Source organism: Lissotriton vulgaris, unplaced genomic scaffold (assembly GCF_964263255.1).
Source record: "Lissotriton vulgaris unplaced genomic scaffold, aLisVul1.2 SCAFFOLD_712, whole genome shotgun sequence".
In the NCBI taxonomy this organism is placed as follows: Eukaryota; Metazoa; Chordata; class Amphibia; order Caudata; family Salamandridae; genus Lissotriton; species Lissotriton vulgaris.
Genome location: NW_028253998.1, coordinates 704,927 through 729,505, shown reverse-complemented (window position 1 = coordinate 729,505; position 24,579 = coordinate 704,927). Strand labels below are relative to the sequence as shown.

General features: G+C 44.7%; 1 protein-coding gene across 1 annotated transcript in view; it reads right to left on the bottom strand.

Moving 5' to 3' along the window:
* The window catches only part of LOC147660700 (uncharacterized), a 348,598-nt gene that overhangs the window by 74,006 nt on the left and 250,013 nt on the right, over positions 1 to 24,579 (bottom strand). Inside the window, exon 5 of the mRNA XM_086951528.1 lies at positions 16,948 to 16,986. Coding sequence (XP_086807654.1) covers positions 16,948 to 16,986 — 39 coding nt within the window. The remainder of the gene's footprint in view (positions 1 to 16,947; positions 16,987 to 24,579) is intronic.

The window sequence follows — 24,579 nt, the reverse complement described above, 5'->3', positions numbered from 1 at the left end:
GCGCACTAGCAACCAAAGGAGGAGTCACTAACCTACAAAAGACTCTCCAAAAGAGAAAAACAAGTGCAATCATCCGAGCCCAACACCAGATGGCGATCTATTCATAATGTACCATCTGCAGCCCATATGCCTCGAACAGTCCAGTTACTGAAAAATGGGCCTAGGCCCCAATAGCATGTGGCCAAAATTGTGGACTAGCCAAACTTTTTCTGTTCAGCTCACAGCCTGTGTTTTTTGGCACCTGCCTTTGCTTTCCAGGAGGCAAAGCCGCTCAATCAATGTCAGTTCTTCCATTCTGAAGAAAGACGCCGTTGGTGGCAGAGCGCCTGATCCTGGTCCACTGTAGTGCAGCGAATGTTCCAAGCCGATAAAAAGCTAGGCCGAGTGCGGAGGAGGTTGGGGCGGCAAGGGCTGATCTGTGAGGCCGGAGGAAGCACTGGTCACTTGTTTCAGCCACAAAAAAGATCCCCCCCCCCCGAACGAGGTGTAAGGCCTTTGCCAGGGAAAGAAAGGTCCCCCTATAGTCCTTTCTGTGTCCGTGCACATGAATGCAGGTGAGAGTAAGCCTTACCTTTACCCATTCAGAAGCATATTTCTGCCCTATTATTTTAGGGTTCAAAACAGCTAATCACACCGGTGGGGACCACACCTGTAGACACACATTCATCAAGGTTCAGGTCCTGTGATATCACATACCGCTGCCGGTGCGGTCCTGTTTACTCAGGAGTGCTTCCCCTCATGTGCGATTCGTTGGCTTGAACCCTAAAATAAAAGAGTAGAAATAAACTACTGGATGGGTAGAGGTAAGACGTGGTCTATTCCTGCATGTACATACATAAATGCAGGACGGAATGTAAGGGTACCTGTATTGCCCAGACGAAGGCCCTAGATGCCCTTTGGAGAGATCTTTTTTGTGGCGAAAAGTGTTGGCAGACGATGTTTATAATGTATGTTTGAGACATTAACTCACAATAACATCCAGTTTTATATTTTAATCCTACCCTGTCTATCCACTGACTAAAAAAAATACCTTGAGTTTACACAGAAGTAGTTTTAGAAATATATCTGGACCCCATATAAGATGAGAAGAATTTATTCTGTTCTCCCTACTTCAGAGGTTGAGACCTCCATGTTAGTACTATCTCAGCATGGTGGGGCGGACTGGCAATGATGAAGCACAGCACGAGGAAGTGGCTGTGGCCTTTCCGTCCAAAAAATATTGGTTTTGTGATCTGTTAAAAATGGGATCCCTGGCTGGCCAGGGCTTGCGCCAAAGTCAGTCAGAGACCACCACTCCTAAGTCAGGGCAAGGGAGTTACACGCCAAGATAACCCCTGCTCACCCTCTAGGTAACGTGGCGCGAGCAGCAAGGCTAAACTTGGAGGCGATGTGAGTTAAGTATTTGCGCACGCACCCCAGCAACAACACCCAAGGTCCACCACAAAGGAAACTCCACACAAGGTTATATATAAAAATAGCCTTTGTATTATACCAAAACACATTAGATAAAACACACACTTTACAATGTGCCAACAGGCACGGGCAGAATTTACAGGGGATATGTACAAGACAGGGCCACATGGACCACTGTCAGGAATCAGCACTTTTAGAACTTAGCACTAGGTGGAATTAGCACTTAGAACATAGAATATAAATCACTGTAGCACAAAAATAGAACATAAAGTACACAACCAGTAACTACTGGTAAAGGTTAAGTACCACCTACGCAATCCTAACCACCTTAGGAACAGGTCACGCAGGGAACTAGGACCTCACTAGCACCACCTGTACTAGCAAGAACAACCACCTAAGTATCACAATACCTGTAGGGGTATAAGCCTGGGAACAAAACACATGATGCATAAACATACATTCAGAGGTGCAACACAGGAGGACACATGATGCCTAAAAACATTCAGAGGTGTAAGAGAAACACATTATGCATAAAAACACATTCAGAGGTGTAAGGAACAAGGCACATGATGCATCTACAACACATTCAGAGGTGCAGGACACAGGGTGCGCAAAACATACAACACGCAGTACATTTCCTAACACCCAAAAGTAATAGGACATAGATCATAACAGCATCTAAACCACAGTTGGCGCAGGAATCATGATAGCACATGAATCACTTTAAAGTCCAGGTTGCGCCACTGCGCCAAAACCTAAACGTCGCAGCTGCCCACTACTTGCTGGGCAGCTGAGGGACAGAACAGGGGGCCTAAACGCTGCAGCTGGCACTAAGTGCTGCGCAGCTGGGGAAGGCCAGGGTAGGGATGAAGGAGTGCGACTCACTCCTAAGTCCAGAACATGTCCCTAGAAAAGAAAGACCTAAACGGTGCAGCTGCCCACTACTTGCTGGGCAGCTGGAAAGAATCTGCGACAGGGGGCCCTCACTGGCCCTCTGTAGAAAAGACTGTGCACATTGGAGCCCTCTGGGCTCATAGAAATGACTGCGAGTATGGGAGCACTCTGGCTCCTTGAAGAAATCAATGCCCCCATCGTTGGAGCCACGGGGCTCAGCACGGGCTCCTCTGGCCCTTTAACTCTATGCTGTGCCCTGGGAAATCATTTAGGGAAACATTGGGGTGGCCCTCTACCATCCGGGGCCGCCCTTAAGGCACCTCTCACATGGGGGAGCGCACGGACTCCTGAAGAAACCGTTATGCCCCCACCGAGCCCTCTAGGCTCGAAAAACCACTACTGTGGGCCGTGGGAGCGGCCCTCTGTCAAACGGGGCCGCTCAGCGTTGCGAGGGAATCCCTCACGCACTCTCACCACCCCCAGGGCAGCTCTACTCACCGGCTGCTCTCCGGAGGCGGCGGGGGCGCAGTCGTCGGGCAGCAGTCTGCCGGGGCTCTCCCTCGCTCACGGGGGCCTCGGCAAATATCTCCTGGCAGCGAGCGGGGCTCTCCCTCACCTCATGGGAGCCCCGCCCGCTCTCTTTCTCATCTTCACCCGGTCCCCCATCTCGGGACCGGGACTCAAGGGGGAGCTGCAAGGCTCCGGACCAAACTCCTCTTCCGGGCGGCGCTGGCCAATCACAGCGCGGCGGCGGGCGGGACTTCCTCCGGCAAACCGGAAGTCCCGCCCGCGTCAGGCACCGTAGTGCCTGACTTCCTGTTTTGCGGCGCGAGGGCCGCAGCAGTGAAAACTTGGGGCAATAGCAAGGGGTGGGCACCCTCGAGGTGAAAAATAAACGTAGCAGCGAGGTGGGCACTCGCTTAGGACCCGATAAGCGGGGTGAGCACCCGCAGTACAAATAATGAAAATGGGGCATAAGGCAGGGTAGCACCTGCGAGGAGCACGAGCAGGACAGAAGCAGCTCCATGCTGCCAAGCTCAAGTAAAGCGCTCCCAGAGGGGGGCAAAGCGCAGGGACAGCTAGGATCATGGACAATGAAAAGTCAGCACCCTCAAGGTACAGGGGCAGCCCCCAAAGTCTCCTCAAGGTCCTGGGAATACTCCTGCAAGGCAAAAGGGGTCCAAAAGAGTCCTCCAGCATCCAGGGGCTGGGCAGGGCCAGGGAGGCAAGCCTAGCCCCCGGGCCCCAGCAGCAGCATGCCCCTGGTCAGATTCAAGTTGGGAACAAGAACATTTTCATGGGGTCACAGCCCCTCTTTTATACACCTTTTCCCTTTGTCTTTAGGTGCAGGGTGGGGGGAGAACCAGTCGCAGCTGGTTTTGGAGCACCCTTGATGGCTCAACCACCCCTTTCATTCACCAGGCAGGCTAGGGTCATCAGTCGCACCACAGGGGGCGGAGACAGCATTGTGTGGGGAAAACCCAGCCTCATTCAGGACACAGATGCAGCCCCTCCCTCACATCAGCATGCTAATCTCTCCATTCACCACCGGGGCAGACCCACACAGACTCCTGGAGCCTGGCATCCCAGCCAGCTCCAGCCAATCATACGCCAGGCATATTTTACACTAATATGCCAACTCCTAGAAGTGGCACTTCCGCACAAGACACAATCATGCCACAGACATCGTTGCGAAGCATTCAATCACACGAGTTCGCACATACCAAACTCGACCATGCACACCTCACGCATCAGGAACTACCAGGGACACAGACATTCCCCATGCATTCCTATGGGAGGGCAGGCCAATCTCACACACGCACTCAGGGAGCGCACGCACTTTACACTGCGCCACAGTGTCAAAGTGCGCAAGGACCAGAAATCACTATAACTATTTATTAACACCAGGCAAAAAGTTCAGGGGTGAACCTGCCAGAAGGGCCAAGTCCAACATGTTCCCATTGGTAAAGTCTTCTTTGTGATTAGGTTAAAATAATACTAAGCTACTGTACCTTTTTATTGTTTTTTAGCTGAGCCCTGTCCTCCTGCAGGGCTAAAAGCAGTGAGGAGGTGCTGCTCCGCTATTTGCGATCACACAGAGGCCCTTGTGGAACTATTGGGCATTAGCTTCTATGGAGGAGGCTTGGTGTCTACTGAAGCTTCGAATGTGAGCGATGAGTGGTTCCCTGGAGGGCTGGCAGACATTATAGGAGCTGTTTGTGAGAGATGTTGTGAGAACTCGTCTGTACGGGGCCCATGACTTCAGCGCTGTAATGCCTACTCCTCTAAGTTCCAAGTGACAATGGAGGCACACTCCCCTCAAATGAGTCCCGAGAGAGGGGGAACTAGGAAGAACTCTGCATGCCTCCAAAGAAAAAGATAACAAAGGGGAGCTTGCCTACCGGTATGGACCTGGGCTGGCAGCTAGGGACAGGAATGCCTCTAGGGCAAGGCCGGTGTGCACATATCTGAGAGAAAGGCCTCGTAGACATCTTTTACCCCTTTAAACAGAACTGAGATGAACTGGGCTAGGATTTTGATTAAAGTCTGGCGGATATATGCTCTGACCTGGGTTATATATCGATTTGGCAGATCCACACATTCTAGCCGCTGATGCTAGGCTTGACATTCGGGGAGCTGCATGTTAACTACATCTTGTCTTACCTTATCTGTAGAACAACAATTGTGATCTGCTTTAGATAAGCTGTAAGATTGGGAAAATCGCTCTGTTAGGGTAAATCCAAGAAAAATCTAAGGATACTTGGCATAAGAGAAGACGTTCCAGAACACAATTTAGAAGTATTTCTTTCTGATAGACTCTTAGGGACCAACAATCTAATATTATATGCCTACAGGAAACAAGACCTAGTGAAAAACAGACCAGGCATGTATCTTATCCCACAGCTTTCTGCACTCATCAAGCAGAGTGGTTTAACCATCCTGCTCAAATGTAACTTTCCCTTCGTAGTCTCTCAGACTCTCAGAATATGATTGATAGGGAAGGCAGATATCTATTTCAAGCTAGGACGCTCCATGGACACCCAGTTACACTAGCTACAGTTTATGCTCCAAAATTGCCCAAGGAAGCTGTTGTGATTTACTTTCTCCTTTAAGGAACATTGAATACATTACATCATAGTATGAGCAGCCCAATGTAAAGAGGGTCAGTTGCTGAGCTGTTACTGTTGATGGTTGCATCTAATAAACTTGCTCTTAAACTTCAGAAGAATTGAGCACTTTTATCACTGGCGACGAGGACCAAGACTTGATTGGGGACAAGCACTGACAACCATCAACTCCCTTGCGAAATGAGAAGCAGATTTGGGATTTCGATTTTTGATCTTAAGTGACCTTACCGATTTGGATTCTTCAAAACTAACAAAATACCAATCTTGGATTGACTGGATTTGCTATACCAATGAACTAAGTATACATCGCTGTAGAGGTTTGAATCTGACTTTTGGAACTCCCGATGAACAAACATCTTGAAACATTTTTTTAAAACATCGGTGCTGCAAAAGGATTGAAGGAGCTGTCTGATGAGAGGAAACGACAATAAGTATTTTTCCATATATATTTTGATAATTTCATTGTTTTGGACTTACTTGGGTGTGTACCGTTTTTGCTCGTGCCACGCAGTGTTTTCATTTAACTTGGTCGCATGTGCCTGTCATTGTTTGGGAGATCGCGAAGGACGTTCCATCTTCGCGTGTCGATGCGGACAAAATTTCAACCCTGACCCCCGAGGTCTACACGCACAGCGTATGACGTCAGAGATTTACGTGGCGGCCATCTTAGTAAAGTTCCTTCGCCGGTCTCACCTTAAAAAAAAACGAAAGAACTTCCAACGCTGAAATATTACCAGAAACGATTGGGTTTTTCATTGGATGGATCATATTTGTGTCATGCGAATGTAGTGAATTTGTGACAACTTATGAGGTGAGATTTCAAGTGTGATAAACAATAACGTATTTTGGGCAATTATTCTTCGTATGGTCTTCACATTATGAGATATTTCTGAACAAATCTTGCAATATAGGAGGAAATACGACAAAGATAAAAGATACACACAAAAAAATTAACATTTGGCAACTTATTTTTCTATCTTTGTTTTTGTGTCTATAATTATCAACATAATGACTTCGACACGCATGTCACAACCCCCACCATTTCTTTCTGAAGAAGGGGAACCAATTCTTCCATGGAATAGATAGAGGAATTTATTTGATTCCTATTTGGTGGCTATTGGGGGTGAGAAGTTTTCTGCGTTTAGAAAACAGGCAATTTTACTACACAATTTAGGAGTGGAAGGTAGGAATACTTACGATAGTATGGACCTTATACTGATTGGTGGAGGAGATGGAGAACCTGCAGACATATATGAAATGTCCATGACCATGTTGGAATGCTATTTTGGTCCCAGAATTAATATTGTCCTTGAACGGCACAGGTTCTTCACACGTGTACAAGTTCCTACTGAACGTGTTTCAACGTACGTAGCCGCTCTTAAAACCTTGGCGCGTACGTGTGAATTTGGAGAATTGTCTGAGTCACTTGTGAGAGATCAACTTGTAAGATGTACAAACAGCTCAAGAGTTCAAGAAAAACTGTTATCGAAAAACCCTACATTGAGAGAAGCATTGGCCATTGTAGAAGGAATGGAGAATACTTCCACTTGGGTTAAAGAAATAAGGAAAAATAGAGAAGAAGGAAATCACACTGGTAGTGACAGTAAAAAGAAAAGTCATGACAATGTGCATATGCTGGAAGATAGTGATATTATTGACGAGTTCCCTGAAGGAGTTGCCAAGGTGACCGTTGGTACAAAAAATAAACTTGCACAAAAGAACCCTCAGAACCCTCATTCTCAGAAGAATGTCTTGAACAGTCAATTCCGTCCTTCTTGCAGTAGAGAGTCTCCTTTGGCCAAGGAACGTGATCCTAATCAACAACGTTTATTCACACATCAAAGAATACAATGTTTTAGATGTGGCAGTTTTTCTCACACATCGAACTTTCCTAACTGTTATGCAAAAGACTGCATATGTAATAATTGTGGTGTTAAAGGGCACTATGCTTGTATGTGTAAGTCAAGTAGAAAAAGGGAAGTGAGTGATGATGTTACAGATGTTGTTCGTACAGTAGTGGTATCAAATGTGAAGTTAAAGGAGAAAAGTATTGATTCAGAACAGATTAGTATGCCATTCTGTGAAGTTGGAATTGATAACTATGTGTTTAAACTCATGGCAGATTCAGGTTCTCCTTTTACCCTGATAAGGAACAAAATTTGGGATAAGGTCGTGGGTTTGGAGAATGTACCACTTTTACCCCCAGACATTGCTCTTGTAAGCTATGGTGGGTCACCAATTGATATCCTAGGATATATAGTGGCTAAGATCGCATTCAAGGGCAAAGAGACAACCGGAAAAGTGTATGTAGCTGTGAGGGGTGATAATCTCCTCGGGTGGAGACACCAACACGACTTAGGCATAATCCTCAACCCTGGTGCCAAGAATCCCTCAGAACCAGCTAATGTTAATGGAAGAGCTGCTTGGTAGTGTTCACTCTACAACGATTGATACAGTGTGTGATTCCAATAAATATTTCAATGAGTATTCTAATGTGTTTTCGGATACACTTGGATGTTTAAAAGGATTTGAACACAAAATAATTCTTAAAAAATCTGCCAAACCTTGTGTTCATAAGGTCAAGAAAGTACGTAATATGATGGTTGAACCTTTGAAATTAGAGATTGAAAAATTGTTGAAGCTAGGAGTAATTGAGGAGATCGAATCTTCAGAATGGTTGGCTCCGGTAGTTTTGGCACCCAAGGATGGTGGTAAGTCAGTGAGAATGTGTGTGGACTAGCACGGATTGAACGAATAGATCTGGGTGGATCGTCAGCCACTTCCGAACATTTCTGAATCCATTAGTCTATTGAAGGGAGCAAAGATATTTAGTGTGCTTGACCTTTCGTCGGCATATCACCAAATTGTGCTTCACAAAGACTCGAGGCATCTGACATCTTTTGTTACCCCTGTGGGAACTTACCAGTTCTTGAGGATGCCCTTTGGGTTAGCCTCGGCTGCGGCTTGTTTTCAGAGGGTGATGAAAATGGTTCTTGGAAGTCTAAGCAATGTGATGTTCTTCCAAGACGACATCTTGATTTATGGGAAATATGAGTGTGAGAATGAGAAAGTGTTGAGATCTGTGTTGGACAAGTTGGGAGAAAGGGGACTCACAGTAAAAAAAGAAAAATTTCGTATTGGATTGCATTCAGTTACTTATCTTGGAAATGTAACATATGGAAATGGCATACAACCAAAGTTGGAACTTGCGGAGAGTATTGTTAAAGCCCCTGCTCCAGAGGATAAAGAACAGGTTAAGTCATTTTTAGGGATGGCAGAATTTTACTCCAAGTTTGTCAGGGGTTTCGCAAGCATTACTGAACCCATAAGAGCCCTTTTAAAGAAGAGTGTATGTTTTGCATGGTCTGATGAATGTGAGAATGCTTTTCACACTATAAAGTTGGAAATTGGAAAAATGCCAACCTTGGGCCACTTTGATTCTAAATTGAAAATCATCTTGACAACTGACGCCAGTCGTAAAGGACTTGGGGCAGTACTCTCCCAAATAGTGAATGGGGAGGAAGTGGGTGTGGCTTTTGCTTCAAGGGTTCTTAGGGAAGCAGAAAGAAATTACTCTTTCTGCTTTGGGAGTGTTTTGGGCTATTCATCATTTTAAATGTTATCTGTGGGGCATTCCATTTGTCGTGAAATCAGATCATCGTCCTCTTGTAGAGATATTTTCATTTCACCAAAATGATCATATGACCCCCAGGTTGAAAAGGTGGAGTGAGGGGTTACAAGAATTCAATTTTGTTGTGCAATACATATCTAGGCAGAACAATAAGCCTGCTGATTGCTTGTCGTGTTTACCCATTGAAGGAGAACATACCTTGGAAGTTGTTGAGAGTGTGAATTGGGTAATTGAATCGTCAATATCTATTGATGAATGGTTGAGGTGTGTTGAGAATTATAAGATTTTTCAATCTCTTAAGAATGTCATAACAACAGGTTGGCCCAATTATGATGTACTTGATGGCAATTTGAAGTTGTACTGGACAGTAAGAGATGATCTGACTTTTTGGCAAGACAACCTAATGAGAGGTGACAGAATAGTCCCACCTAGTGATTTGAGGGAAAAGATTGTCAATTTGGCTCATGAGGGTCATTTGGGAAGGACTCTCACCAAAGCGCATATTAGAGAAAGATATTGGTGGCCTGGTATGAACCGAATGGTTGAGTCAATTGTGAAGGATTGTCATTTATGTGCTGTTAACGACAAGTCACGCACCACGTGTCATTCTCCTCTTTCCCCAGTGAAAGTTCCAACTGCAGTTTGGACTAAGATAGGACTTGATATTGCGGGTCCTTTTGAGTTGATGCCCTCATATGAAAGATTTGTGATATTGTTATTAGATTATACCTCAAAGTGGGTTGTCTCAAAGTGCATGGGGGTGGTCAACTCCAAGGCTGTAATTGAGTTTCTTAAGGATGTGTTTGTTTCAGAAGGAGTTCCTAAGTACTTAGTTACAGATAACGGGGTACAATTTACCTCCAATGAGATGGAAGTTTTTCTAAAAAATATTGGAATTATTCATCAGAAGACAGCTCTTTATTCTCCCCAAGCCAATGGTCTTACCGAAAGGATGAATAGAGTGGTAAAGAGTTGTGCACAACGAGCTTTGGAGTCTAAAGTTTTGTTTAGCAGTGTACTGAGAGAAACGTGGTGGGCATATTGCACTGTTCCTAATGCTATTATGCAGAAATCTCCTTTTGAGGCCTTAAGGGGAAGAGTAGCTAGCTCTAAACTTAACCCGGCTTGGCTTCCAGAGAAGAATGGCGAGGATAGTGTGGAAAGTGATTTGAGGAGGAGGGATGTGTTAACCAGGTATCAACAAAAGTATAAACAACGGTATGATAATAAGATGGCTGTCAAAATAAGGAAGTGGAATGTGGGGGATTGTGTGCTGGTAAAAAAAACTAAACATGGTTACAAAGGCACTTCCAATTTCCGTGGTCCTTTTATGATTGTCGCAATAAAGAAAAATGTTGTAACATTAGACAATGGTTGTACTTGGAACATGCCTAAGTTGGCAAAGTGTAATGAACTGAAAAGTGATTCCACGAAGTGCACTGAGCCTAAAAGTGATTCCATGGTCACTTCTTCAGAGAGTCAGTTGCTGAGCTGTTACTGTTGATGGTTGCATCTAATAAACTTGCTCTTAAACTTCAGAAGAATTGAGCACTTTTATCAGAAGCTTACCTCGTTCAATTTCTTTTGGTCCTGTCAGGAATGGCCAGGGGCCAGATTATTCTCTTCGGGCATTTCAATGAGGCTTGGGGCCCTCAAAACAAAAGGGAGACAGCAGTATTTCTCTATCGTCTGTTGAAAGTAGTATATCAGGGAATATGGACACAACGCCCTCTTCAGGCCAAGGTTTGTCATCTACTTTTTTTGCTGAAATTAAACGATTACGGATGGGACGCAGAAAAGGAAAGGCAAAACAAGACAGGGAGGAAAAAGATAGAAAAAGTAGGGGTGCAGAGCAGATCTAAAAAGAGCTAGATACGATTGTTGGATCATTTAATGGCATTGATTATCCATCTTTGACAGACTTTTTTGCACTCCTGGATATGACAAACAATGCGACACCATATAATGTGGGAGGCTCTATCGCTTTTATGGTTGGAAATCAATAAAGAAGATTTTTGTACCTATATCCAGACGACTTTCTTTTCATACACTGAACTTAACATATTTAACACATTTTGGACTTTTGAACAGAGTTCTCCCTGACTGATACTTTAAATATACACCTACACTTACTATACAAGTTTCAGACTTTCCGGATTGGGTCGACAGTAGATATTTCAAGCAAATACAATAATACCTAATGCACTTTGTGTGGAACGGGAAGGCCGCCCAGAGACCCTACCTGATATTTCTCTATATTATGAGCCATCTCTGCTGAGAGTAGCAGTCAAGTGGAGCATGTCAGACTCACAGATAAATTGGAGGCACATGGACAATGCTATTGTCCAAAGGCTTTTATGGAATCTTGTTTGGTTGAACAAAAGTCTTAGGCCACCATATGCATATTTCATCACACCAGCTAGTACAACTCTCAGGGTCTGTAACACCTGCATAGCTACAAGGGGCATGGTGATCTATCCCTCTCCAAACGACCACTCATCCACTATAATGATGATTTCACCCCCTGCAGCTGAGGGCACTGTATTTCAGGTACAGAGGCAAGGGTGGGGGTGGGGGGGGACAAGGAGGGTGTAAGATCATTGCCATAAATGCTTGATGCTTTCACATCTAAAACATTTATACCTTGTGAAATGTATTTTGGGCTGGCTGGTTTCAACAGTGGGTCACTAACCCTGCAATTCAATTGGGTGCAGCTAGAGACAAAACTGCACTAGAGTACCTGTTTCCAAGCTATTGGGCACTAGAAGCAGTTTATCTAATTTGTATCAGGCATTGCTCGCACAAGATAACCCCCAGACCTAGCCACATAATGAGGAGTGGGAGCAGGTTTTTGGGTAAACCAGTATCACAAAAACATTGGGAATAGCTATGTAAGAACATCAAATCATCCTCTAAGTCTGTTGCAGGGAGGAAAATTCACTATAAAATATGTTAAGGCTGGAATTACACTCACCACAGCTTACACCAAATGTTCCAGAAAGCAAATCCCAGCTGCTGGAGAAAGTGCCAGACTAGAGCCGCCAAAGCAAACACAAGAAGATGATAGACGGAGCGCTGAAACCTTTCAGACACTTACCCCCAGTCACAGATCCGGCTTAAATCCATCATCGTTCTTTAGCTCACTTCGCTACCCCAGTTCAGACACAGCTACATGCAAATCAGTCTTGACCCTTTGCCTCATGGGAACAGTCCAGCCTGAACTGCCGAGCCATGTCTTCCCTGGACCAGAAACAAGCATCCTGGGAAAAATGTCATACATTCACCCAATCTGTACTGGTGTGAACGACCGGTAACACCGACGTCATTAGTACAGGCCCGTCCAGTAGCGCGAGGTCTTTTGTTTATGTCTTCTCTCTAGACAGACGCTACTCGCAGAACCTGCTCATGAGAGACAGCTGAGCAACCACAAAGGTACATAAATAGCCACACCTCCCGGGTCCATTATCAGCGGAGATCCGATGCAGCAACACAGGTTTTCACGAAGGTCCTGAGCATTCACGTAATAAGTTGACCACGAGGCCCAGCTCTCCCGCTACAGACATGGTAAGACCTTTCCTTTTCAGGTTTTGCAAAGGGCGACCACGCCCCCTTTCTTTTTTCTCCCCGCCATATTGCCAGAACCTCTGCCGGAATCTCATGGGGCATTCCTAGCTAATCGCCAGTTTGAGAATAACCTTTTTTAAAACTTTTTTTGACTACTCTTTTCTCACCCATTATGTGCTTTACCACACTCAATAGCGCATATTCCGGTAATCATCACCCAATATTACCACAACGTTTTCACCTTGCAATTGTTTTCCAGTTTTTACCACGGACACTACGGGTGATACTTATTGATGTGATTTTGCCATCCATGTCTAAACATTCAAATCTGTGTTTTTGTTTGTCAACATTTGTGCTTGTATGTACAGGAGTGCTTTGAGAAGGAACTGCCTTCTCACACATAGGGCACCTTAGCGTGTGCCACACATTTTTCGAGCTACACACAATAGTGAGCATAGATCACACTTTTCACATTTCTAGGTCCTGAGGAAAGCCAGTTAACACTAAAGGCTGTAGACCACCCACTGGATGCAGGAGTCCCCTAATACCACTCCACCTATATACATTGCCTTGCTTTACTACTGCCAGAGGCCCAAATATTAAAGATAATCCCTTTGGGCAATGGGACCACTGGACAGTTTTTAAATTTCACTTTCACGTCACCATCACTGCACACTCAGTAAATATACCGGCTCCGCTGTAACACAGGCGTTGTAGCACGCCCGGGACACATTCTGTGTCACTAGGTGGACCCGATGAAGAAGCATGCCACCAACTAGGTTGGTGGGTGAGGGCTTCATAAAAAGAAAGAAGATTTTTCTTTTTTTTTCTTCATTAATAACACACAGTTTTCAGTCTCATATCACATCTTGACAGAGTAGTTCTCATTGATTTAACATAAGTAATTAATTTATGCATCATTGATTTTTGTTTTCATTCAGTAGGCACAATATCCTACTATGCCTTTGGTTTATCAAGGACAAGTGTCATGCGCAAACCATTTAAAAAAACATATACAATTATAAATGGGTAAACTAGAATTAGGGAGATGTTTTCCTTAAGAAACGAAGGGCTTCTGATTGACATCTAAAAGGCAATGAGAGACACGCTCGAGTTGTCTATGATGTCACTTTCAATCTCAAGGTGAAAAACATCTCTGATGTTGACATCATTTTACTGATTTATAATTGTATGTGGTATATGGCTCCCCAAATCATCTGCCCCAGTTTCAAACAGATATGCAGGGGCAGATGAGTAACAGGGGAACTTGTAAAACAAAATGTTTAAAAAGCTGGTCTCCTAAAGTGTTGTTATAAAACAAAGCTGGCCTCCTGCCACCCAGCCCACCACGCTCAAGATACCCTTCCCCTCCAGCAAGCAAAAAAAAAAATAGATGACCTCCTGCTACCCACCCCCACCACCCTAACCAACTGAATAAATAGCTAGTCTCCTGCCCCCTACTGTGTGCACAATCCCACACCTTTCCAGTCAAAAGCTGTGCTCCCCACACTCACACTGAGAGCAGAGATCCACCACCATGCTGAAAGTGGCTCTGTGAGAGCGCTTGTAAGCACAGGTTGCTTTCTTCTCTCAGCGCTAGTGTTCAGAGACCAGCATTGACAGAAGAGTAGGAGGTTGGCGGGGGAACAATAATGTATGCATTCTCGTGACTCCCTCAGGTCTGTGGAGACCCAAGGGAGGTAGGATAAAGCTGACGAGACCGCCATTCCTCTAAGGCACTTGGGTCTCTGGAGACACAGACAAGGAGGCAGACCAAAGGGGACCCATTGCTTTCCCTTGGAGACTTCACAATAGTGGTTAACCGCTTTGGTGATGTCACTGCAGTGAATAATCAGATTGTGATCCAAACTGTCTCATAATAAAGGCTTCCAATGGAAGGCATACACAACATATAGAATTGTAGATGAATAATGGGGAATTAGGGGGATGTTGCTTAACAAGGGTTTCTGAGTGACATGAAGTACATATACAACAAGAGCGAAGCTCGAGTTATCTACGATGTCACTTAGAACCATGAGGTAAAAAATAACCCCATAATTCACTATTTACCCATCCATCATTGTAAATGTGTGGCCCCCAAAATCATCTACCCCGGCGTTCAATTGGTAGGTAATGGGAAAACGACAGATAACATGACTTCCGCTCCCTGTTCTAAATTTAAAAAAACATACAAGGCCTCCTGCCAGCCATCACCTTTTGTGCCACCCTGTGCTCACTGATTTCCAGCGCTGCTCTGGCAGGCTCTGAGAAAGCACAGCGAGAACAGCCTGGAATTTCTTTATGAGCAGGTAGCAGTGGTTAACAAGTTCTATTACCCGCTAGCACTACATCATAGCTAGATTTGTAAAACAGTCGCTCACACTAAAGACTCTCCGTGAGAGCTATACATAACAATGTAGTATATCTGAAAAGGTAATGGGTGACAAATATTTATGCTAAAATGTACACATTGTCTCAACCTTAAAAATATCTTCCTACAAAATATTGATTTGTTTTAGATCCCTAAACCCAGAAAAACTCATGTCTCACCCATTGCACGAGTGCATTAATTTACTTTTTTAACTCCTACACTAGTATAATTCGGGACAACGAACAGGATAGGTGCTTAAATGCATGCTAACGTTCTCAAAGTCTTTACTATTGAGGGGAATGTTTTTTCTCTCAATACTATTTCAATGCGTTGCACTGTACATTGTGATGACTTCGATACATGGCATGGCCTTGTTTAACAAACAAAGGCATCAATGCCCATGATATCTATTGTTATTGCGCCAACTGTGTATTTACAGAGATCGGTAATGAATACTTAGATTAAATACAAATTAAAGATGCATACAGTAATGATTTAATGAGCTACGTTAAATGAAGATCATATTCCACGTCTCCAAGGTACAGCTAAGTTGGTGAGTAGTCGAAATGTATGGCTGGTGTTGCTTCATTTTGGGGAGACTTTTTGGGTGGGGGGCGGTGGTTCTGAAAGATCTCTATTTTTTGGTATAGGAGACCTTCTGGGGCATTGAGTCCTCATGCCAATGACATTTTACAAAAGTACTCGAGGATACAGATGGATTTTGCATGAACTCATCCACATTCGTTGCATTATACTGTTCAGCAGCAAGGGGCCTTAGTTTTCAGTGTGAAACAGCGTTCTATGGGGCTGAGCTGTCTGGCCTATCACAGAGAGAAGACCACGACACTCAGCCATCTGCTTCCATCCAATGGGACCAAAAACGGAGTACAATCCTATTTACGCTATTAGACAATGTGTGCCCGTCTCAAGGCAGAGGAGGAACATGCTCAGTTACTTTCTCTAATGTCTTAGGTTCCCCAGTACACTTCCTCTTCACCTAGACATGAAGCACACTAGCATAAAGGCTTATTCTAGGAACACTTTCAGACTAGGTTGCCCTTCTATTGCTTTTTAACATACTAATTAGAGAAACCACAATATGCTACTCAATCATTACCAAGAATTTGCAACGCCAAATCCCACCTACCATATCTCTCTCCTCATTCAAACCACAAACACCGTCTACCACAAATGTCTAAAACCTCCTCTTGTAACAGAGTATTGGCTCTTTGAACAATTGCTGATTTTTTATCAAGATCTCAAGCTAAATTCAGGTGACCACAAAATCTCCACCATTCACAACAATGCAGCTGGGTGTGGTCAACATCATAGAAATTGCTGCCCTCTGACACACATACTTGCAGCATCCCCAACAAACGCCACCCCCATCCTACCATTCTGCATCTCTCAATGCCCAGGTGCCTATTGAGAACTCTCATTCTCGATATGCACCTCTATCCCCTGAATACCCTTCTCACCGATGGATCCACCTTCTCACGATATTTTGCCAGAAAACCTGGATCTCCCCTCCCTGAGCACTCTCAGGTCATCACAAGTTACTTTGCCCTAAAGATCCTAGACCCTGCTCAGCTACAGAATTATCAGCAGTCTGGGAAAGGCAATTCGATCCTCAGAGATTCCTTATCGCTAAAAGTCCATATCATTGATAAAGCTAAACTTTTCAAATTATAATATCAACATAACTGGTCCAGTACAAAGTGGGAAAGGAATGGGTAAATATAAATTAAACTCACAGTTTGTCCCAGGAGGGGAAGCTCTCACTCAGGCCACTTCTCACCAAAGACAGCCGTCACTCAGGAAAAGATCCCCAAGGAAAGCTATCTCTAAGGCCATTTCTCGCTAATGGCAATTCCTACTAATACTAATTAATACTAATACATTAAGGCCAAAATAGTTGCATTAAAAATAAAAAAAAAGCATAGTACCTTGTAAACCATGGGGGTTGGCCATCAAAATGTATTTGTCTGTTGAAAAATGAAAGAAATACTAATTAAAATGCATCTAATGAATGTTGCCTCTTACCCAAACATATATATTTACATAAAGTCGTTTTCATAATCAGATGATCATCGTTATTATAAATGCATAATATGCCTTATGTCTGTATCACACGCCACATAGCTCGTATCATTGTTCTCAAATAATACTTGGAAATTGGTCTCTATTTATGATATGGGCCTATATTTGTGCTACTGTACTATCAAATGCGATAGAAACTGTCATCCAAAGACATATGCATTCATTAAAACGTAGGCTAATACACAAAAAACATTTGCAGCTCTATAACATTTCTGGTATATTGTGCAGATAGATGTTCAACTATAAGCCCTGCAAAGTCTACCATCACACGACCAGTAAAAATGCTTGACGTGGGACAGAAAAATGACCCTTGGTTCACTCAATGAAGTCACAGAGTACCTGGACATCAGTTATATGCTCATTACCAATGATTGCAGGAAGAAAGGCTGCGGGGGGAGAGGAAAATCACCACTGCTGATGGCTGAGCAAAGATGGCAGGCTGCAGACATTGCCTCGGACGGCTTCCCCGGAGGCCTATATAGATGTATGAAATGATCGATGGATTCTAGAAAATCTAGTACACCAGACGGCAACATTTGAATGGAAGCTTTAGATAGTTTGCAGCTCTGATGAGCTCAGAATCAGAAGACAAGAGACCGGACAAATTACTTGAAAATTTCACTCCTGTACTAAGAGAATTACATTGGCACCCATCCCATTTCACTCATGATCCTCCAGCACATATTCTATTTATCATTTACTATTGTTTCCAATTCTTCCACTCCTATATAATTCAACTAAATAGCCAAAATGCTTCCCAAGAGAACTAATAGACACCTTCCCTTCTAAAACTCACCTTTCCCTTTCCCTCACTTCACGCTTCTTTCGGTCATATATTCTTCCTCAGTTGTTCAATGTCTCTATTCTCAGTATTCTTCATTCCTCTTCTTCTCTCGCCCCTCTCCAGCAGTTCGCTCTTGATTATTAGACCTCTGGGCTTCTCCAGATTATATTTCTTCCTCTTGGAGGTCCACCACCCATTCACACACCATTGTTCTAGGCCAACCCCTCCTTTTCCTTGGCCAAATTTAGGCTCTTCACGCTCTTGAGTAAGTATTCAGAATAAATCGGAGGAGGGCACATGCGTACTACTAGGAGGGATGCTAAACTCCCGGAGGTGTTACAGGCATGGGGGTTAATGATCCAGGAGATAGAGGGAATTGCCCCTAGTTCTACACAGACGACGACCACAGGAGATAGTCCGGAGGTAACAGAGTCCCCCCAGACAGCGGGAAAGGCGGGAGGACGCCCCGACCTGAATGTTTGTTCACTGGACCTTGGGATGGGTGGACCTGGTGGGGGTTTAGATATGGGGGAGGGGTGTTTGTTTACAAGTTATCAAACTAACAATGTGATTCATGATGATGATTTCGCCGATTGCTGGGTTGATAGACGCTTCAGTGGACACCCGTATTGGTTCATTAACCCCGGACCGGGGAATGTCTAGTTTACTGTATTGGGTGGTCCATGTGATGTAACTGTTTTCATTTACAAAGTACGCCTAGAAAATTGCAATAAAGAAATAAAGAAATAAAAAAAAGTATTCAGAATAAATATATGTTCCAGAATTCATTCATTGTTCTAGTCCTTTTTATACCACCTTTTTCGGAGAGGCCTATGTCAGCTGTATGGTTTCCTGTAAAGCATGCTGACACCACTTTGGTTATTAAGCTATATAAAACATGTAAATAAATGGAGAATTGATAAGACGAATGGAGGTCAATAATCTGATGGAAGACCATCAGTAACTTTGCATAATAGAGAGGAATGAACAAAAAAGAAAGTGTAGATCCAGGTTCCCCATAATATATATGTAGCATGGCAGGAAAAAAGGAGACAAATCAAAGAGTTATGCATCTCTTTATCTCGTTGTTTATTTAAGGGAAGAGGTTCTGTGCTGTTTACACTCAAGGGTACTTGAATGCAAACGTACTTCCTTAGTTATGTATTCCTACCTCTTCCCATCATCCCAAGCAGGAGTTCAACAGCTCCCTAGCTCCCTTCTCTTTCTTCGCTGGTGTCGTTCCAGCAAAAATCTATTTACATCCAGGCACCATTTCAAAGGTCACTCTCCTTACATCCTATTGAGCAGAGATACAAAAAGCCTAATTTAGAGTTTGGCAATTGGGTTACTCAGTTACAAACATGACAGATATCTCATCCACCTTATTACAAGCATATGTGGATGTAATGCACTTTTAGTTAGGCAGACAGCAGTGGCGTAACAAAACTTAGGGGGGCCCCCCTGCAAAGTACATGCAGGGGGCCCCCCGGCTCCGGACCCAGTCTGGAGCACTCAGGCCAGGGACCTACCAATGCTGAAGGGTGGTGAAGGGGGCCCCCAGTGCTCTGGGTCCCTGCACCGCAGGGGCTGCAAGGGCTTTTGTTACGCCACTGAGTTCACTTGGTTCTACGCATATCCCTTTGCTAGGAATCTTAGAATTATCACTCCATAAGACTTCCTCTTCCCAGTCCAAAGATTTGAAGGGTGCTAATCTCCAAGGACTGACTTCTAAATTCCTTAACTAGAAATCTGAAAGATTTTTGCACCACGCCTCCAGGGGAGGGATAAAACAGAGCTGTAGCATGACACAGGCTTGTTTGTCTCCTGTGGTAGACAGGTAAGATGATGTTTGTCTTATTATTTAGTTCAGTGTGGTTTGGAGGACTTATTCAAAGAGAATGAATTAAAGAGGAGGCTGCTCTGCTTCCATCCTCTTTATGATTAAGGCATAAGTCTTGTTAGGTGAGCAGCCAATGGATTCCTGCATGCCACTTCTCCTCTTTGCCCTGGCATGATGCCAAGAAACAGTTTATTTACTCCACAATGCACTGCAAGCAGCATGGTGGGGAGAGTTTAACAAAACTTTTTTTCCCTGTCTGTGTAAAATTTGGAAAATTGTTATGGAGCCTTGCTTGGCTGATCTCGTGGAGTGGATCTCTAGATGCAGAGGGTTGTAACTGATGCTTCTGGGCCAGTTTTGTGCTGTAGCCCAGTAGTGTTTGCACACACTTTCCACAGGAGCTTTCTTTATTTAATAAGAAGCTCAGTTTTACATGGTTAGTAGTTTTACTAAGCATATTTTGTGCTAAGAGTATCTCTTTTTGCGCTATGAACTCGCTCTCCCTTCCATTAGAAAGCGTTTCTCAAAACAGAAACATGCAAATCAAGAAAGAAAGCCTGTCTCACTCACACAGATGACACAGGCATAACAGGAGAGAGCAATAGCATTGGTCTGTTTTCCCTACATCACCTGCTACTCTAGTCCTGTTAACAAATATTTTGAGACTGATGATTGAAAATACTGAATGCTGTCATTGATCTGTATTTCCAATGTAAGCTGCATCTGCATGGTCCTGGTCTTATTCCAAATGAACAGCTTTCTCAACCTGGTTATCACCTGAGTGGGAATGAGGAAGATGTTGTCTCTTTAATAAATCATGATGAAATCCTTGCAGTGGAGCAAAATGGTGATATATTTTTTTAAAAGTGTTTTCTTTCAAAGACCTAAGATATGATTTTTTGGTTCCTCCCCGAGCTCTTCCATTAGTTGCAAAGGCTTTCCAGATGACCCTTTAGAGCCCTTAAAAGAGGCCCCTTTTAATAACCTTTCTGCTAAGGTGTTTTTTCTGGAGGCCAACCCTTTGGTAAGGAGAATAGAGCAAATTGGTGCCCTACATTTTTTCCTTCTTTTCTTTCCTGTGGTCCTTGTCCTATGTCTCTCACCTGCTTTCATTCCAAAAGAAATTATTTGTCTTTATCCTTCCACTTCTTTACCTGGGGAGATTCCTCTGCACTCTCTAGATGTTGACAGCTGTATGCATTTACCTTCAGAGAACTTCTGAACTTCGTTCATCAAATCATTTATTATGACTTTTGGTTCAGTAAGAAAATAATATAAACCTTCAGTGGCTACCTTTAGTCATTGAGCATGAAATGAAACTTTAACCTCAAATGAGTTGTCACGTATTCCTATCTCTCCTATTTTGGGCTGCTCCATAAGGTGTATGGCTACTTGTTGGGTAGTGGCCCTAAGAATTTCAGTGTCTAGCGCGCACTGAGCAGCCACTTTACTTTACACTTTGCATGTGTTAAATATTGAGGCTATGTTGGTTCCTTTAGTCTTTGAAGCAGTGAATACATTAACACATTTTATTTATTTTCCAGGGTAAATGTATGGGTGCAGCATCAATTAATTGTTTTGTTTGATCAACCATGTCTCTTTTGTTTGTTGTATCCTCAAATCCTATAACTGAGAGGAAGAAGTGTAATCAATCAATCAATCAATCACGGCCGGCAGGGTCTTAAGGCGCTGGGGGGGGGGGGGGGGAGGGGGGGTTACAAAGCAGTAATGCCCTAATTACGTACTGGCACTTTTCATTATCCTGAGTATACGTTTCTTTGCCCCATTCCTACTCCCTCTCTTGAAGTTGTGAGAGGCATAGATGTATTTTGTTATGCTTACAATTTCAGGAAGTGTTTAGGGTAGAGCTCTGTCTAGTGGCTGCCTTGAAGGAGAGTTTGAAGCCAATCCTTCCTCAACTCTTAGGACTGGGAAAAAGAAGAGTATATAATGAAAGTAACTGGTAAATAATAAAGGAGTGCAGTTAAACTCAGCACTGGAAGCTTCTAAGCTTTCCTCTCACCACTGCCCAGCAACAGGATACAAGGCAATATACATGAAATCGCACAAAACCTTCCCTCCTCTCTGCAGAGGCCTAATCAATGCCTTATTAATGAGCAAAATAGACAACTGTAAAAGCTCCTTTCCTACCTTCCATGTTATGCTCTTGCCTTACTGGACAAGGACCTCAGCTTTGCCAATCAAACCCTCTTTGACCAACCCAAACAATGTTTCGCCTCCTCTTTCATACACAATGCCTGGTGTTTGTCTGCAAACAACTACTGATACAAGTGTGGCCTATTTACCTGATCGCATGCTCTCGCTGTATGCCCACATGCTAGATACACTTTGCTGCCCACCACATACTATCCACTCCCAAACTGTGTGGCACCACATCCAGGTTTGAATCTTTCAGCCTCTTTGCTCTGCTGCGTTTGTACACACTCTAGCCTGTTTTAAGTAGCCACCTCCCGCTCAAAATCTGAACTCATAGTGCACCTCACTTTACTCAAATGAGTGGAATGCTGCTTATATAGTGTGGCCGCTACACAAAGGGAGCCCCGGCACAGAACATGGAAAAAAGAAAGAAGTTGTAAAAGTGTGCTACACAAAAGAAGAGAAGGAAAGGAGGACGGAAAATATATGTGATAGGAAGAAATAGAGACGAAGGAAGAATGAAAAAGGGGAATGAAGAGAAAGAAACACACAAAAGAAATAGGAGTAGGAAACAACAAAAAAGAATGAAATAAACAGAAAAATAAAGAAACAGAAGGAGGGGGAAAAGGAAGAAATGAGATGTGAAGAGGGAGGGAAAGGTGGAAAGGCAGGAAGATGGAAGTGTGAGAAATAGAGAGAACACTGATGTCATACAAGTTCTTGAGACACCCTCTCCTGTGCACCTTTCTGCTAAGCTCTGGCAGTGGCAGAGGAACGAGGAAGCGAGCGGCGTGCTGAGTGCTGCACTTGAAACATGAAGGGTAAGAGGAGGTAACAGTGTGAGGAGCAGAAGAACTGAGGAGAGACAGGCACAGAAGAGAGACAGGCACAGAGAAGTGGCTGCACGGAGAGAGGAGAAACAAAGGGATAGAAGAGACAGCAGGGGGGGGGGTAAACACAGGGACCAAGGATAGACAGACATCAGTGACCGATACAGTGGGGGAGAAGTGGGGCAGAGGGAGAAGCACACACGAGAGCAAGGCACACAGAAGAGAGCAGCACAGAGGCAGTCGAAAGCAAGAGTAACATGGAGAAGAGACGGGCACAGAAAAGGAATAGATAAAAAGACAGTCCTAGAGTAGAGACAAATAAAAGAAAAGACGGAGGGCGAGAAGGCACGCAGTCACACCGGGGAGGAGAGAGACAGACAACTAGAGTGGCACAGAGGCACCAGAGTCAATTTTCCCCCTGCGACAGGCATCCAATAGGCAGTTCAGACTCCTTCGGCCAGCTTGCCACAGCTGAATAATATGGAAAGACGGTAAACGGCCAACATGCTGCCAAAAAAGGGCATGCACCAGTCTAGTGCCCAACTCCTCAATAGAACCCTGAGTACCGGTACTCAGCTTGGAAGAACTGGTGCTAAGGGATATTATTTCCTTAACGGTTCCCGCCTCTCCTATACCACCAATGCCGCCCCGCCCTCAGAATGCATTGCCGGCAGGCTTCAATTACATCCTCCGAAAATCCGACCTAAGCAGCAGGACACACATACTAATCGCTCCTCACCTCCTTAGGCCTGGGCTGGCCTGCAGCTCTGAAGGAGAGCGGGGCGGGCTGTGGGCAGCAGAAGACAGGGCGACACTGGGGCCCGGCCTGGGTGAGGCTAGCCACCAGGGCAGGGCCAGGCAGGGGCAACAACGGGACAACGGCAGCAACTCCTCAATAGAACCCTGAGTACCGGTACTCAGCTTGGAAGAACTGGTGCTAAGGGATATTATTTCCTTAACGGTTCCCACCTCTCCTATACCACCAATGCCGCCCCGCCCTCAGAATGCATTGCCGGCAGGCTTCAATTACATCCTCCGAAAATCCGACCTAAGCAGCAGGACACACATACTAATCGCTCCTCACCTCCTTAGGCCTGGGCTGGCCTGCAGCTCTGAAGGAGAGCGGGGCGGGCTGTGGGCAGCAGAAGACAGGGCGACACTGGGGCCCGGCCTGGGTGAGGCTAGCCACCAGGGCAGGGCCAGGCAGGGGCAACAACGGGACAACGGCAGTCGCACCCTTCTTCGAAGTCTATTACTAAAGTCACGCGCACTTTACAATGAGCACGCATTTGTCACCAGCCCCACCCCACTCTGAAGACCGCGGCACCGCGGCGCGCAGACTCATAGACAAGAAACAACTGCGCGCCGCCACGCCCACGGACCATTTTAATTACGAAGACAACAAGAGAGCTGTACTGTGCAGTGCGCACTAAATATTTAAAAAATGAAAAAGGCTCAGGCAGGCTGTCCGGGCGTGCGCACAGCGCAGGCACCATAATTACTTTTAAAAATAGAGGCCGAGCCAAGCCCGAGGCACGTCACACCACCCGTGATGTGTTCTCACTGTTCATAGGCTTTCTTGCCTCTGCTGAGACTAGTGAGGGGGCCCCTGGAGTGGGGGCCCCCCTGCAGGGGGGCCTGTGTTAATACCCCCTATAATTAATGGTGAAATAGAGAAGCCGGCACGTCACCGTCCGTGGGCACAGTTTATACACCTGGCTGGCTTGCTTGCAGTGATGCAGTCGTCTTCCTCTGCCAAGGGGGGGGGGGGGGCGTGAGGGGGCCCTGGAGCGTGGGGCCCCCTGCAGGGGCCTGTGTTATTACGCCCCTGTTATTTAACTTTTAAATAGAGGCTGTAACTGTTCCA